The sequence below is a fragment of the Papilio xuthus genome, unplaced genomic scaffold (assembly GCF_000836235.2).
Source record: "Papilio xuthus unplaced genomic scaffold, Pxut_1.1 DF825946.1, whole genome shotgun sequence".
NCBI lineage: Eukaryota > Metazoa > Arthropoda > Insecta > Lepidoptera > Papilionidae > Papilio > Papilio xuthus.
In genome coordinates, this window is record NW_013532703.1 from 13,767,618 (window position 1) to 13,782,445 (window position 14,828).

Sequence of the window (14,828 nt, forward strand, 5' to 3'; positions counted from 1 at the left end):
GCCTTTATCTTACGAACATCATAAAAGAACACAAATAGGTACGCACTCTTCTGTACAAATCGATATAATATACTCAATATCGAAACCACGAGCACAATTTGTTTTCATACAGCAACTCGCACACTTTGTGTGTTCACATTGCACATGGGTGTCAAACAACACAAACAACGCAAAAATACAACTCGCAAAAAATATTTACAATCAATATGAGTTTAATTTAACGTAAAAAAACACAAGTTTGAAGGCCAATCGCAGACACGATAGATTTCTGCATTAAGTATTATTTTACAAGGATTAATTGATTTAAGCAGTTTTGATTTTTTAAGTATTTGAATTTTTATCTATCGCACTATGTTTACTTTTTTTATTTACTTTAATTTGTGTTTAAATGTTATTTACTTATTACAAAATGCAGGTACAAAACCACAGGAAATTGATTTCTACGATGCTGAAAATGTAAAGACTATCGATTTAACATCCTTAATGGAAACTGTCACGGAAAAGAGCGAGAAAAGAACTCCCATTCCACCGGTATTCCCCACCCACATCGTCCCTGAGGTGCAGTACGGTAACGAGAGAGTCGATAACGAGAAAATGAGGTCTCCCAAATTAATTGATACAGTTATGAACAGCGATGAGTCAACTCTAAAACCGCACATCACTCAAAGCCCGGAGAGACCATTAGCTATTTACTTTGACGAGGGCAAGGTAGCCGCTTCTACTGAAACCATCACCCGCGCAGAGTCTAACAATGACATTCTGCATTACGATGAGAAAGAGTTGCCAAAGACTACAGAGGAGACGACAAGTAAGCCTTATTCACCAGTTTACAAGGACTCCTCAATGTACATACGCAAGGAACACTCCAATTCAAAGCAACGACCTACCGAACCCGACCTAACTCAGGCGCTCCACGATTACTATCGCCTCACTCCTATAAATAACGATAACCGCTTCACGTCGGGCCACTCGAAACTTTTTGGCATATCCATGGAAGACGCGCAGAGCATGAAGTCCACGACACAGAGCACACTGTATAACACACGCGTCTCACCCACGCTGCCGACGTGGCGCGACAATGCCGATTCAACCACTAAAAAATATCCTTTAAATACCAATTTGGATGGTAAGAAATCTTCTTTGCTATTGCATGCAGATGACTTACAATGATTTGCGGTGTGAAGCTAATAATTAAAACGTTATATTTTTTATTTGATTAATAAATATTTTTTGCATGGAAATTAACCGCAAGGTATGCACGTATTCACTTAGTTAGATATGTTTTAACATACGTTTATCTTAAGATGTTTTAATTATAACTTAGGATTATTGATCTAATACTTACATATAACAATTTAAGCATGTTGGTACTTATCATGACTTATCATGTTAGCTTCTTGATTACAACAACAAGTTAACAACTGAAATGGGGTAATTACGGCATATAAATATTGCCTGCATGATTAATTTAAAATAATCTCTTTAAATTCATAATGATTAGTTACTAAAAATACATTTTTACCAAATAACAATATTTACTTGAGGTCAATATATAAAATAGACTGTTTAATTGCAATTTATATGTGTCGCTAATTTTAGTGTCACATTGTCGTTCGACTCATCTGGGTCTGTGCCGCGGTGTACTGCCGTACGACCTAGCGGGGCCAGCAGCGACGCTCGATGGCATCGACGTCACCGACCTGCTGCCACAGATGGAGTACCTCGTCTCCTCGAACTGCAGCGAGCGTACTGCGCACTTCCTCTGCACCCTGCTTGAGCCAGAGTGTAGCCCCACTCCCTACCTACACAAGATGCCCTGTTATAGTCTCTGTAGAGGTAAACCAATTTAAATTGGGTATGTGTTTAGAATCTTGCGTTCTTATATCTAAAGAGTGAGTCGGGACAACAGATTTCCACAGTGAAGTACAAACAAATAAATAATTTGCAGCGGTAGCAGAACATTGCGATGGCTCGATACCGCGGGACTTACTGGGCGTGTTCGGGTGCACGCGGTACCCGACGGGAGGTTGTGCAGCGGCGCGGTCCCCGTGCGGCGCGCGCGAGCTGCCCTGCGGTGACGGCAGCTGCGTGCCCAGCCATTGGGCTTGCGACGGCGCCGCCGACTGCCCCGCCGCCGAGGACGAAGCGCACTGTGCCGCCTGCGCCAGCAATGAGTTCCGGTACCACATTTCTCTTATACTTAGTCTTTAGCTGCGATTTTCTAATGAAGGTAAACGACCTTATAACTTTAACAATACTCGTTATCCAAGATTTACTTGTACTATGTACTCTTACAACGTTTTCTGTAGAAGTGATAGTTTTTGGCAATATTAAATGCTGGTTGTTGTATATAATACTAGATGTCCGTCGGGCGGGTGCGTGCACACTCGCTGGCTGTGTGACGGGTACGCGGACTGCCCGCGCGGCGAGGACGAGGCGGAGCAGCAGTGCGCCGCGCGCCGCGACAATGACGACGAGCAGGTCGCCGATGCCGAGCCCGAACCCGGCGAGGAGCCCGCGGGCTCCGCCCCAGCCCTTGCCGTGCGCAGGCCCTTCCAAACGCCTAAAGGGTACGCCGACGACTCTGTTCATCGGAACGGTAAGAATTGCTACCAAAATATCTATATGACCTTGTGAAAATTAGATTATTTACAACAACTATATAATCATATTTTCAGGAGAAACTGAAAGCAGTAAGGAAATACTTATGACAAGCGATAGTAAAAACGGCCTGAAACGTAATTTTACTCGTCGACCGTCGCCCTCCCGCCTCTCGCCCTACAGCCGTCCCATTATACACGACACCAAGACACAGAGCAAAGGTAAACTGGACACGAGAGTCAAGACAAAAACAACACAGAGGAAGGCATCCCGGACCACCCTCCGTACAACCACGACATCCCAGCACATGCCAGAAGATAACAAAGAAAATGTAAGAGAGAGTATATCAGATATGGGTGTTCATCTTGATAAGTCAATAAACAACCTAGAGAAGGTAATAAACGGTGCAACAATGTTAAAGGTAAAAATACTCCTCAATGAATGATTAAATGTTTTAACATAATACGAAACCAATAATAAAAACATTAAATATGAATAATTTTTCAGAAAGCGGGCGAGCCACAAGAGGAAACAGGTGAGTCTGGTGAGGGCAAGGGGGAGGGTGGTAGCGGGGGCGGGAGCGGGGGTGGGGACAAGACGGAGGAGCCGCGCAGCCACCGCGGTACCGGCCGCTACAGCAGCCCGGCGCGCGCGCACGCCTCGCCTTGCCCCAGCGGAGAACTGCGCTGCGTCGACGGCAGGTCAGTTTACATCCCGACACTAACATCCTAATTGCGACAGTAATAAGTTAGTATTTATGAAAGATTAACAATTTCAATCTATTTTGCAGATGTATTACACTAGCGCAGCTGTGCGACGGCACCATCGACTGCTCCGACCACGCCGACGAAGACAACTGCTACACGTGACCGTTTTATAAGAAAGAAAGAAATTATCCTTTAAAATTCTTTTAAAAGCATCTCAGTCATTTAAAAACATCCCATTTATAAGTTAACATAAGTCTTTAGTTAAGAACTTTAAGCCTAAATTATATGGTTAAATATTTTAAGATTTTGCTAAACTTAACGTGGGAACCCACTGGCATAGTACTTACTTTATATTAACATAATGCCATCACTCTCATTCTCTTAGAAAAATCAGAGATGACGATATCTTTTTATATAGGTGTTTCAGTAGTGGAGACCAACGGCTAGATTTAACAATGAATAAAAATAGATTTAGCCCTTTAAATTATCCTGATATGAAATACTAAATTTGCCCCATTTAATAACATTTTAGACACTTAAAGATATTCGTTAAAATTTACAAGTATATTATTGATTTTAAAACCCCAAGTTTTAAATGAGATTATCGGATAATTGTATCTCGTCGAAAATTTGCCGTCCATTTATAAGATTTTATTTAATTCCTAGATTAAGATTTAAATAATTTATATGTATAAGCTGTGATACAACAATGCATGTTTTAATTCGCATAATAATAAGTGAGATATATTATTTGAATCATTCATTGTCTTTTAAATTTTATTACTTTCTTCTATACTAAAGTTATATTTTAATTTAAGTTTCATTTACAGTTTAGCTTATAAAAGAAAAACTTTTTGAATAAGTTTTGTTAATTTTTTCTCTACTACTTTAAATTTTTAATTCATTTTAAAGTCCTACTAATCTTTCCAAACCATTTCAAACAAAAGAGTATTTGTATTGGTTCAATTGATTATAAGAAAATATTGCTGTCATAATTTTTGATTCACTTATATTCGATTCCAAACAATACAATATTTCTCAATTTTAAACATAAATACACTAGTTATAGACCATTAGATTATTCTAACGTTAAGTGTTTGTAAATATTTTTACGGTAAAAATTTATTTATAATATTTAATTTATAATCAATAGAAATTTTATTCAAAATTTCATTGTAAATTTAATTTTTTAGTTGCCAGCGAGATTAATGAAATTGGTCTTAATTTTTTAGTTTAATTATTTTTATAGGTTAGAATTAAATAAAAATTAAGAGCAAATAGGTAGTATAGCATATTTTAATTGTTTTGTAACGTGACTCAATAACGTCCAAAGTATTGTCATAATAAACTTATATACTCCATTACGTATATCATTATAATTAAATAAAAGTATGTTTAGATGTAAGGTCTTTTTTGTACTTTTATATAATCTGTCAAAATACGTATTATATTCGGTGGATTTTTTATACGATATAATAGAATAAATATGCCATGTTTACAATTTCGTGTTTTATTATTTACAAATCCGTATTATAATTATGACGATTGACAAATTGAAATAATCCTTAGGTAACAATAAAAATAAAAAAATTGTACTAAAACAACAATTCTTTTCTTGCTGGTAAAAGTACTGCTTTTAAGATCAATCGAAACTGTTATACGCTTCGTGGAAAAAATAGCAATAATACAGCAATGCAATTAGTTGCTAATTATTTTTCACAGGCTGTGATAGTTAGTCAAATATAACCCACAGACTCTAATACATTTTTTATCAAACACACAGTTTGTCTATTAGCAGTAAATACTGCATGCACAAAAATTACAACTACGTAGCAAAAACACGAAAAATCACAGGATAAACAAACTATTCGTAATAGAACCCGCTGCAGTGATTAGGACGGACGAAACGAACGAGTTATTACTGCTGTAAATACTACTGTCGAAAAAAATACTCTAGGATTAGACATCAGACCTTAATGACGTTATCTAATAATTAATATTCTACAAACTCTCCACCGATGTCTTTTGAGATCTCACAGTAGCTCGATGGCAGCTGTTAAAGCAATTACAATTTTAGGTATCTATTAAACTGTCCAAAGTATGTAACCGTTCACGCTTTGTGGTCTGAATTAGTAACGGCGTGACTCATTATTTGTATCTGGTAAATTTATCAAATGGCGTCTTAGAATTATTCAATTACAACTTCAAGTAAAAATAAACTTTGTACACTAAAATTTAGGGTTACATATTGAATGTACCGATTCACAATCTTATATGTACAGTTATCGTTTGGACAAAAGCTTTTTTTAGAAGATGTGTTTTTTTCATTGATGGAATGGAAACGATTACCTCATCCGCACTACTGTTTGGTTTTTGCGCAAACTGGCCGGACCCGGGTCTCCTTGTTTTTATTTGTTTTGGTCACTTCGCGCAACTTGAGGTCGATCGGAAGGTTCTCTCGGTGATCGAACGTTCAAGGATTGATAATTACATTTATTTTATTTTAACCGATACAAAATGCATATAGCTGATCATTGGGAAACAATTTTTTTAAGATATAAAAACAGTATATTCTTTACAGCATTATTCACTTCATAATAGACTGAACTGTTCTATAACCTCGGTTTACCAATTTATTTTTTACGTTTTACGCAAAAAAATTCTTAATTGATTGATTTGATCTAAGAATTAAGATTATTAAGCTTAATGAGACACACATATTTAGGAATAGACAATTAATGACTATGGTGATACCATTTTAAGTACTCTCTGGTTATAGATAAGATCAAATAGTCAACACAAACTGTAAAATACCCTCAGTATACCTGGCCTCCACAATCTATGCTATTCTTCCACTATTTATAATATAATATAATAAAGGTTATTGTGGAGTAAAACAATAAATTTTTCTAGAAATTACATGTATCAAGTCTTTTCTATAGCTTTATTGTCCTGTTAGATGAATGTCGTGTAATTTATTAATAGCGTATAAGTTTATATATAAATAGGGTGCGTGGTTTATAGCTAAGTGGGCTGGGTGTCATCGACCGGTGCTGGTAGCTGGTAGAAAGCGGAGTGAGTCATTCGGCGACGGCGACGCGGCGGCTCCTGGCTGCCTTGCCCTACAATCACCATCATGACAATATGAAATTCGGGACATTAAATTTTGTTCAACATTACGTAACACATATAAATTTAAAGTAAACGTGAGTAAAAAATACTTGGGCTTAAATGTATGTATTATATTTGATTTAAAAATATTAGTAGCGTAGAATATTTGTAAGTAATAGTTTGGTAAGAAATTGTAGAGGCATTTATGTGTATTTGTTATGAATACATACAACGAATTTTAATTCCTTCCTAACTCGTAGCGTTATTATTTGTTGTAGAGTATTCCTAGTCAGTGTTGCTTTATTACATGCAATTGCAAGCGACTTCGCTACGCGGAATTAAAAAAATCTTGTAAAAAAAATTAGCCAATTTTAGGGATAGTGTGTGTAACTTCCCAACAGTGAAATAATTTTTCAAATTTAATTAAAGGTTACGTAGTTTTGAAGCGTATTCAATGCAAACAAACAAACAATTAAATCTTCACTCTTATTATAAGTATAGATGTCGCAAAGTAATGTATAATAGTTGTGTTGTCATGCTGAAGTGAGGTTAGTTTTCCTTTTGTGTAAACATTAGATTTGCTAAACCCTCTAACCCTTTTATAACCATGAAGAAATAAGATCATTTTCAAAGTTTTTAAATTACGGTCAAAAGTTGTAGTCCGAGAAAATTGTAAATGACATAATCACTATGCACGGGCAACTGCAAGCTCTACATACTGCGAAGTGACCGGGCCGCTTTTCATCGGGAATACGTATGTTGTCAATAATTATACAGTACAGGCATAAAATATTTCGCACCTTTTTATACGAAATATTGAATAGATACCATAAACAATGCATACAATTTAATACAGCTCGCCGTTGGGCGGCGTACAATAAGATAATGAAGAACTCTCAGGTTTGGTCGAATATAATAATATTTTAAATATAATACAAAGATTCTTTACCTCATTGTAGTTAGATTATATTAACAATGTAACTTGTCTTTGTTTATTACGGTTATTAAAATTCACAGTCTTGCGCGCAATTGACTCATGAACTTTAATCACCGCTTATTATTTAAGGACAAACATAACCAGATATCGTATGACAAAAACATTGACACATTTGTATATTAAGAACCAGAAAAGGAAATAAATATACGGAATTAAATTAAAATATATTAAAGTAATGAGAATAGCAAGTTTCCTGGTACATTCAATAAATAATATATATAAAAGTGCGACAAACAACAAGAAATATATAATTATTTTATAATTTTATTATTATAAATGCAAATGTTTAGATGGATGTTTGTTTGAAGGTATCTCCAGAACCGCGGCATGGACCTTGGAGAAATTTGGTATAGATGTCGAACACAGTCTGAAGAACATATAGTCTAATTAAGTTTTTTATTCCCTCGCGGACAAAGTCGCTGGCGATGGATAGTTGATTATAAAAATGTGTTTTGTACTAGAAAATGTTGGTTAAATATTACAAAACTATACGCGTTATTACGATTGTCTTATCAATTAACCTATAAACTCTAAACTAAAGCAATAGTTGTAACCGAATGGCATTCCATGTCGTAATTTATTCGTTCTTCTTCGCAGTTCGCAGTGAGGTTACGCTGCCAAATGAAAGTAAATAAACATTGCATTCGTGAGGTAAACACGCCTCTAGCTCAGACTGGTTTGTGCAATCATTAAATATATACTTAGCTATAGCAAATACTTTCTAAAGTAAATCGAACCGAGCGACGTTGCAACACCATAAATAACTTAAAAGAAAACAAATGTCACAACTCTACCGGCGTTTGTAATAGAGGTACGTTTACGTTGTCACATAAACTAGATGGTAAATGATCTATTTTATGAATACAAGATGGCAAACGAGCTAGCGGACATCTGATTATTTCCTTTTCTTAGTAGAAAAGGGCACACAGGGACTAAACAAAGAGTAGTCGTACCCTTTACCCCTTTCCTTTTTATTTCCATTCTTTCATTTTTTTAACAAATGTTACGTGTCTTTGGTAATAAATAACCTTTGGGTGGGTCATGGAAAAAGCGCCGCTTTGATGTGCTTCATAAAGGATTGTGAACGTCGATTTATACATACAACAAATAACTATATCATTTGTATAGGAGATTTGACCTTGCGCAGATCTTAGGTGTAAAACATAAGGGGACGAAGGGCATCCTTACAATTATCCTAAACGACTTTAATTTCCTAAAAACCATGGTGGTGACCAGTGTAGTACTATTTATGTAGATAATGTAATTTAAATAAGTTTTACTGACGTAAAAAATATTACTCGATTTTAATGTCACTAGATAAAATTGTAGGGTTGAGATGCACTCTAACAAGCGGTGTCATCTATTATTATTCATACATTCTCATATCACCATTCGATAGGAAACTATGCTGTACTATATTTAGTAAATATTTACATGGAATTGGTTTCTTGTAATAACTTTCTTACGTTGCCGTTCTTATAATTTTAACACTTTTAGCTGTTTTGTTTTATTCCATTTAATTAATTAAAATAATTGCTTGTTTTAAGCATAAATAATCCGTTAATTGGAATATTGCATTAGAGCGTAGTTCTATATCATTAAAAATAACATTAAAACACTTGCGACTTGCGAGCATGAATATTATTGCAGTAAATTCAGCATATAATTGTGTAATTTGTATATAGTAAATACATACTATATACAAATTAAAAGAACGACGCAAAGTTGTGTTGTGAGGGAATGCGTACTACTTATGGCATTGCTGTACTGAGTACACTGGTGATTCATTTCTCGGAATTGACCTTGCTATGAGTCATTCGTTGGAAGGCAGAGTCGGGGATACCGCGCCTCACGCCTGTCTGCCGGCTGCTAGCTAGACGCACTTCGTTTCTGCGAATATTTTAAAAGTAAATAACTAAAATAAGTCGTGATAAAATATAAAATGTAATTTAATTTAAAATGTGTAAACTAAAAAAATAATGTTGAAACAAATCCTTTTTTAAAGGAATATTAAATTCGCCAATTGTAAATATTTTTGTGCTTCTAAAGTTGGATATAATGATAACAACCATGACGTCATTCATACTACTGAAGGTGAGTCAGTAATTATTATCTAGAAATTATGTATTTAATCTCTTCTAGAAAGCCATAGGTTGATAAAAGGAGATTTCTGAGAATTTTAAACTTAAAAAAGTTTCTTAATTGACTAAAGTTGTCTGACGTTTACAGCGTATAATCCAAGTAAATGAAAATGGTACACAAAGTGTATCTATCTCTTTCTGTCACCATAAAACATTCGTAGAGAAAACAAGGATACCTTTTTGTGTTCTTTTATTTAAATAATTCGGGTAATCAGTTGTCTATTATCATTAGTTAGAAAGAAATAGGACGAATGAATTTGCTTCACATTACGATACGTATCAAAGTATATCTATAAAATGTTTTGTTTGTAAAATGTTTGTTTTTCAAAACTAAAATACAAATGAGCGGTATCAGAGGAATTGACATAAATTGATTTAAACTTACTGTGAATTATTTATTCGTTCAGTAACTCACATTGTGCAAACTGTTCAAAAAGTTTTGATGTGTGACACTTACAAAGCAGGTTTCTTTCAACTTTCAGACTAATTCTTTTTTGTTGAGGATGAACAGAGAAGATAATGTAAACTGGTTTCATGGGAAAATATCACGAGAAAATGCGGAGATACTGTTAAAAGAAGGTACATAATTATTGAATTTGGTGAATGTTTATACTTAGTCGACTTTTCATAACTTTATGTTTTGCTACAGAGGGTGAAGATGGTGTTTTCTTAGTCCGTGAGAGTAACACATCACCTGGAGACTATGTTCTTTCTGTTTTACACCAGGTAAAAATATACTTCTCAGTTTTCTAACCTCTTTAAATTCTAGCAACAGTATTTTCTCTATTTAGAACAATATTATTTTAATTGTGTGCCCATTATTGCATTAACCTGTTCAAAATGTCAGCAAAATTATTTTTGGATTCATAGTCAACAACTATAATACAAAACCGTAATTTTTATTCAGGGAGAAGTGGTGCACTATCAAATACGGAGACACGGGGAAGATGCCTTTTTCTCTATAGAAGAACATACAACTGTGCATGGATTGGATACATTGATCCAACATTACCGTGGAGACTCTAATGGCCTGGTAACTCGCTTGTCTGTGGTCTGCAAAGGACAACCTCCACCACATGAATCTAGGACACAAGGGACTACAAATTTATTACATCGGTAAGTTACCTTTAGTATTTAATTTGTCTTTGGTAAAACAAAAATAAATTAGATTCCAATTAGAATAATGATATAGTAGAATCTCTAGTCAAACTGGTACCTTGTTAAATGGATAAAACCGCTGCCTTGTATCTTAAATTATTTTTTTTATTGACTCAAAAAATGTTATTTCCCTGTACAGGCATTTTTATTCTTGATAACTCATTTTAAACTGATAGACTGTACAAATATCCAGATTCTAATGAATTTGGCTTACTTTTTTTTCTCTCTTATATTGCTTTATGTGATTTATATCAAAATTTTGTTCTTCAGACACAAGAGTTCTTATTTAATTTTGCTTTTTTTTAATTTATACACTTATAAACTATGTTGGGATGAAAAAATCTTTAACTTTGAAATCCTGTGTTTATGGTTGTATTTTTGTGCTTAAAGAAATAATAAATGATAAAAATTCTAATCTACTGGAATATTACATATTACAACTTGTAATTTACAAGTATGTAAAAGCATTTGCCAATAGAGGTTATATTGACTGAAGAAGGAAGTTCTATTAAGACAAGTGTCATAAATTGTCCCTAATTTTCCTTCACTTATCCTTATACAAATTGACTTTGATTTATAAATATGCCCGTTGAAGATTATTACTATTGAACAATTGATTTTCATTGATGCTTTGTGATAAGATTGCATTGTCTTACATTTGTTTCTATATCTATAACAAGACATTGTTATATTTTTCACTTAATGATATGTGACCATTCTATCCAACAAAAGGTTCTACAGGATGTCCTTTATTTAAACACCTACTTAACAATGTTTAACAGATAGTTATGTAAAATAGTTTCAATATTTATTAATGAAATCTAGAAGTCTACTATATAAATCTTGCTAATATTATAAATTCGAATGTTGGGATTTGTGGATGGATGAATGTATGTTTGTTAGAAAGTATCTCCAGAACCGCCGCATGGATCTGGCTAACATTTAGCATAGATGTAGAATAGTCTGCAAGAATACATAGGCTACTCATTTATTTAATAACGCTCGGATGGAGTCACAGGCAACAGCTAGTATTCATATAATTACAATGTAAATAAGATCCTTGATATTGTTATTCATTACATTGACAAATATAGTTTGTATCAACCAAAACAAAAGAAGTCTTAAAAATAAATTTCTTATCCAAATATGGTCATAAAAGGCTGGTAAGAAATAAAATCATGCGACATTAAAAAATAATTGTATTCATGTTTAATCAAGTTGCTACCAACATACAGGTTATTGCCCTTGATTTTTACATACACTGCAGTTTATATGAATGTGATATAAACACTGACAAGTTTATTGGTTATTTCCTGCTTATGTAGTGCTCAATATACTTCCACTGTATGTTAACTCACATATAACATTCATAAGTGATAAAGTCAGCTGAATATAGAAAAAAAATACCAAGAATAACATTGCAATGATGTAGTTAGATTCAACTTATATTAACTTATTAATCATTCATAATTACTATGCTACATTGAAATATTATATATAAGCTACACCTTTATAGATTTATTAGTGGTCGCACGCGACTCCGTCCGCGGGAAATAAAAAACATATTTAGTACCATATGTGTTCTTCCAGACTATGTTCCATGTCTATGCCAAATTTTAGCGAGATCCGTTTAGGATTTCTGGAGATACCTTGTAACAAACATCCATACATCTAAACTTTCACATTTTATTATTAGTTAGATTAATGTAAATATCAATAAATTTTAGATACCAATGAAGCCATTTTGATTTTAATTAGATATTTAAAGGAAGAAATATATGTAAAATTATGTTGCAATTTAAGACACTAAATTAAGGGTTCTCGAGTTGCCTCTACTTCTTAAATATTGAGTTGTATCTTTTAAGTAGTAGCTGCATATGTAATGTACTTTGTTATTATGTAAACATTGAATCATAATTTAGACTACATTAGAATTAATTAAACAATATACTTGATTAAAATATTGTACAAATAACATTAGTCATACGCTGGGAATGTTTTGATGGTGGGGGTGAAGAATATCTTAACTACAATTCGACCAGATACATCTGTGTTTGACAATTGTGAATCATTGTTTATGTTAAATGATTCACAGCAATCACACGGTCGCTTCTCAATGACGTTATTTTTGTTTGAACATCTCATTATGAACGGAATGTTAAGTAGCCATTGCCAGATATTTGACTACTGTTTAATTATTGAGATTAAACATGGTTATCTGTATATTTAAAATACATTTAAATATTTGTTAATTATTGGGGAGTATACAACTGAGTATAGTTGAATTTTATAATCGGTAATATTAATCGAGAGATTATTTGCTGAATCAATTAGCAGTAAATATTTTTTTCCAGGGCGACGGAGGCTGGTGAATTCAACATCGTGTCTCAGCTGTTAGCGTGTGGATATCGCAGCCGCGATGCCAAGAACCAGGACGGGCAGACGGCCGTGCACATCGCTGCGCGCGCCGGACGCGACGACATACTTGCCAAACTTATCGAGAGCGGCGCCACTGTCAACGTGCGAGACTCGTTCGGATACACGCCTTTGCATGTAAGATTTTAGTAATTTAAATTCAAAAATAACATAATTCTTTTGTATTTGAGAAAATTTTACTTTAAATGCTTAGACAAATTTTTAATTATGATTTATTTTGTTGGCAGTACACATGTCAGAATAACTTGCCTAGTACAACGGAGCTGCTGATCACAAAGGGCAACGCTAACTACCAGATGCGTCACGCCCCCACCGGCAAAGTGCCTCTTCACGATGCCGCACAAAAAGGACATATTGAATGTGTAAAGGTATGTTATAAAAGTAATTTTTTATATATTTAGAGAGGTAAAAGTCCATTTCATAATATCCCAATGTAATGAGTACATACAATCACAGTATACATATATTTTTTTTTTTCAGGTTCTTTTAAAACTAAATGCGCCTTCGCGACCAAGGACTATAGCGCAAGACACACCCGCAGATCTCGCCAAACATTATGGACATATGGAGTGTTATCAGTTGCTAAGTAAGTAATGTTTTATTCGCCAAAATATTGCTTAATGAATAGTAGTGACCATAGCTATGTTAACAATACATAAAAATAATGCGTTTTTTTAAATTATGTAACTTAAAAATTGTAAAGCTAATTAAATATAATTTTCTTATAGAAAACCATACACCAGATCCTCCAAAGACTAGTAAAAGCCAGTGGTACCACGGCACGCTGAACAGAGAGGAGGCGGTGAAGACGCTGGAGGCGTTCTGCAATCAGCAGGGGTTGCTGGAGCGCGCGGCGGATGGCGCCTTCCTCGTGCGCTACAGCGAGCGACACGCCAACGCATACGTACTCACTATGCTCAGTGAAAATGCACCTTATAACTTTATTATTAGGAAAGAGGTAATATATTTAGTAATTCTTACATTTAAAAACATTTAAATTAAATAAACGAGTGTAATCTATTAAAATTATACATGAATTTAGAAATCACGTTAATTTATTTTTGTTCCCCGAGCAAAACTTTTTACGCAATTTACATTTTAGTAGACAAAATATTGTAATGTTGCCATTGAATCTTGCAGGCTCAATGGCTGTACATAGACGACGGACCGTACCTGGAGTCGCTGGAGCGGCTGGTGGAGCACTATGGCCGCGTACCCGACGGCCTGCCCACGCGTCTCCTCATCCCAGTCCCGCCCAAACCCAAGCCGCCATTACCTGAAGTAATTATCTCGTAAAATTGACATAAAAAAAAGATTTGGGTCTTAAAAAAATTAATGAATGAACTCAAAACTCTATCTTTATATATTGTTTGAAAATGGTAATTAGTTTACTAATTTCGTGTAATAAATGTTTTTAAAATAATTTCAGTTCTCAACAATGCCACGTACAAAGAAATCACCAACACGTGCAGCGTTGAACCAATCTTTATCATTAGTGAAGCGAGATATCTTGGGAGACACGCAGCCCTCGCCCGTACCACCAGTAGCTAATAACAACGCCTTTGATCTGCTCACGAGGAACCTCTCCTTCTGCTCAGACTTCAGCAATGACTCCATCAATAACAATGATGATGCACAAGACAATGAGACGTACAAAGTGCCTGTCAATAATAGTGT

General features: G+C 34.5%; 2 protein-coding genes across 2 annotated transcripts in view; both read left to right on the forward strand.

Moving 5' to 3' along the window:
• Positions 1-353: 353 nt before the first annotated feature.
• On the forward strand, positions 354-4,756 carry LOC106124799 (uncharacterized). Its single transcript, XM_013321771.1, has 7 exons — positions 354-1,126; positions 1,600-1,836; positions 1,949-2,180; positions 2,361-2,599; positions 2,679-3,022; positions 3,109-3,302; positions 3,392-4,756. Exons 1-7 carry the CDS (start codon positions 484-486, stop codon positions 3,468-3,470), a joined length of 1,968 nt encoding a protein of 655 aa, XP_013177225.1. The 5' UTR covers positions 354-483; the 3' UTR covers positions 3,471-4,756.
• A 4,625-nt stretch (positions 4,757-9,381) lies between these two features.
• Shark (SH2 ankyrin repeat kinase) overlaps positions 9,382-14,828 on the forward strand; it is an 8,216-nt gene continuing 2,769 nt past the window's right edge. The window contains exons 1-10 of the mRNA XM_013320318.1: positions 9,382-9,510; positions 10,040-10,136; positions 10,207-10,283; positions 10,465-10,673; positions 13,070-13,268; positions 13,379-13,519; positions 13,632-13,737; positions 13,880-14,109; positions 14,292-14,432; positions 14,581-14,826. Of these exons, the coding sequence (XP_013175772.1) occupies positions 9,475-9,510; positions 10,040-10,136; positions 10,207-10,283; positions 10,465-10,673; positions 13,070-13,268; positions 13,379-13,519; positions 13,632-13,737; positions 13,880-14,109; positions 14,292-14,432; positions 14,581-14,826 (1,482 nt within the window). The 5' untranslated portion in view covers positions 9,382-9,474. The remainder of the gene's footprint in view (positions 9,511-10,039; positions 10,137-10,206; positions 10,284-10,464; positions 10,674-13,069; positions 13,269-13,378; positions 13,520-13,631; positions 13,738-13,879; positions 14,110-14,291; positions 14,433-14,580; positions 14,827-14,828) is intronic.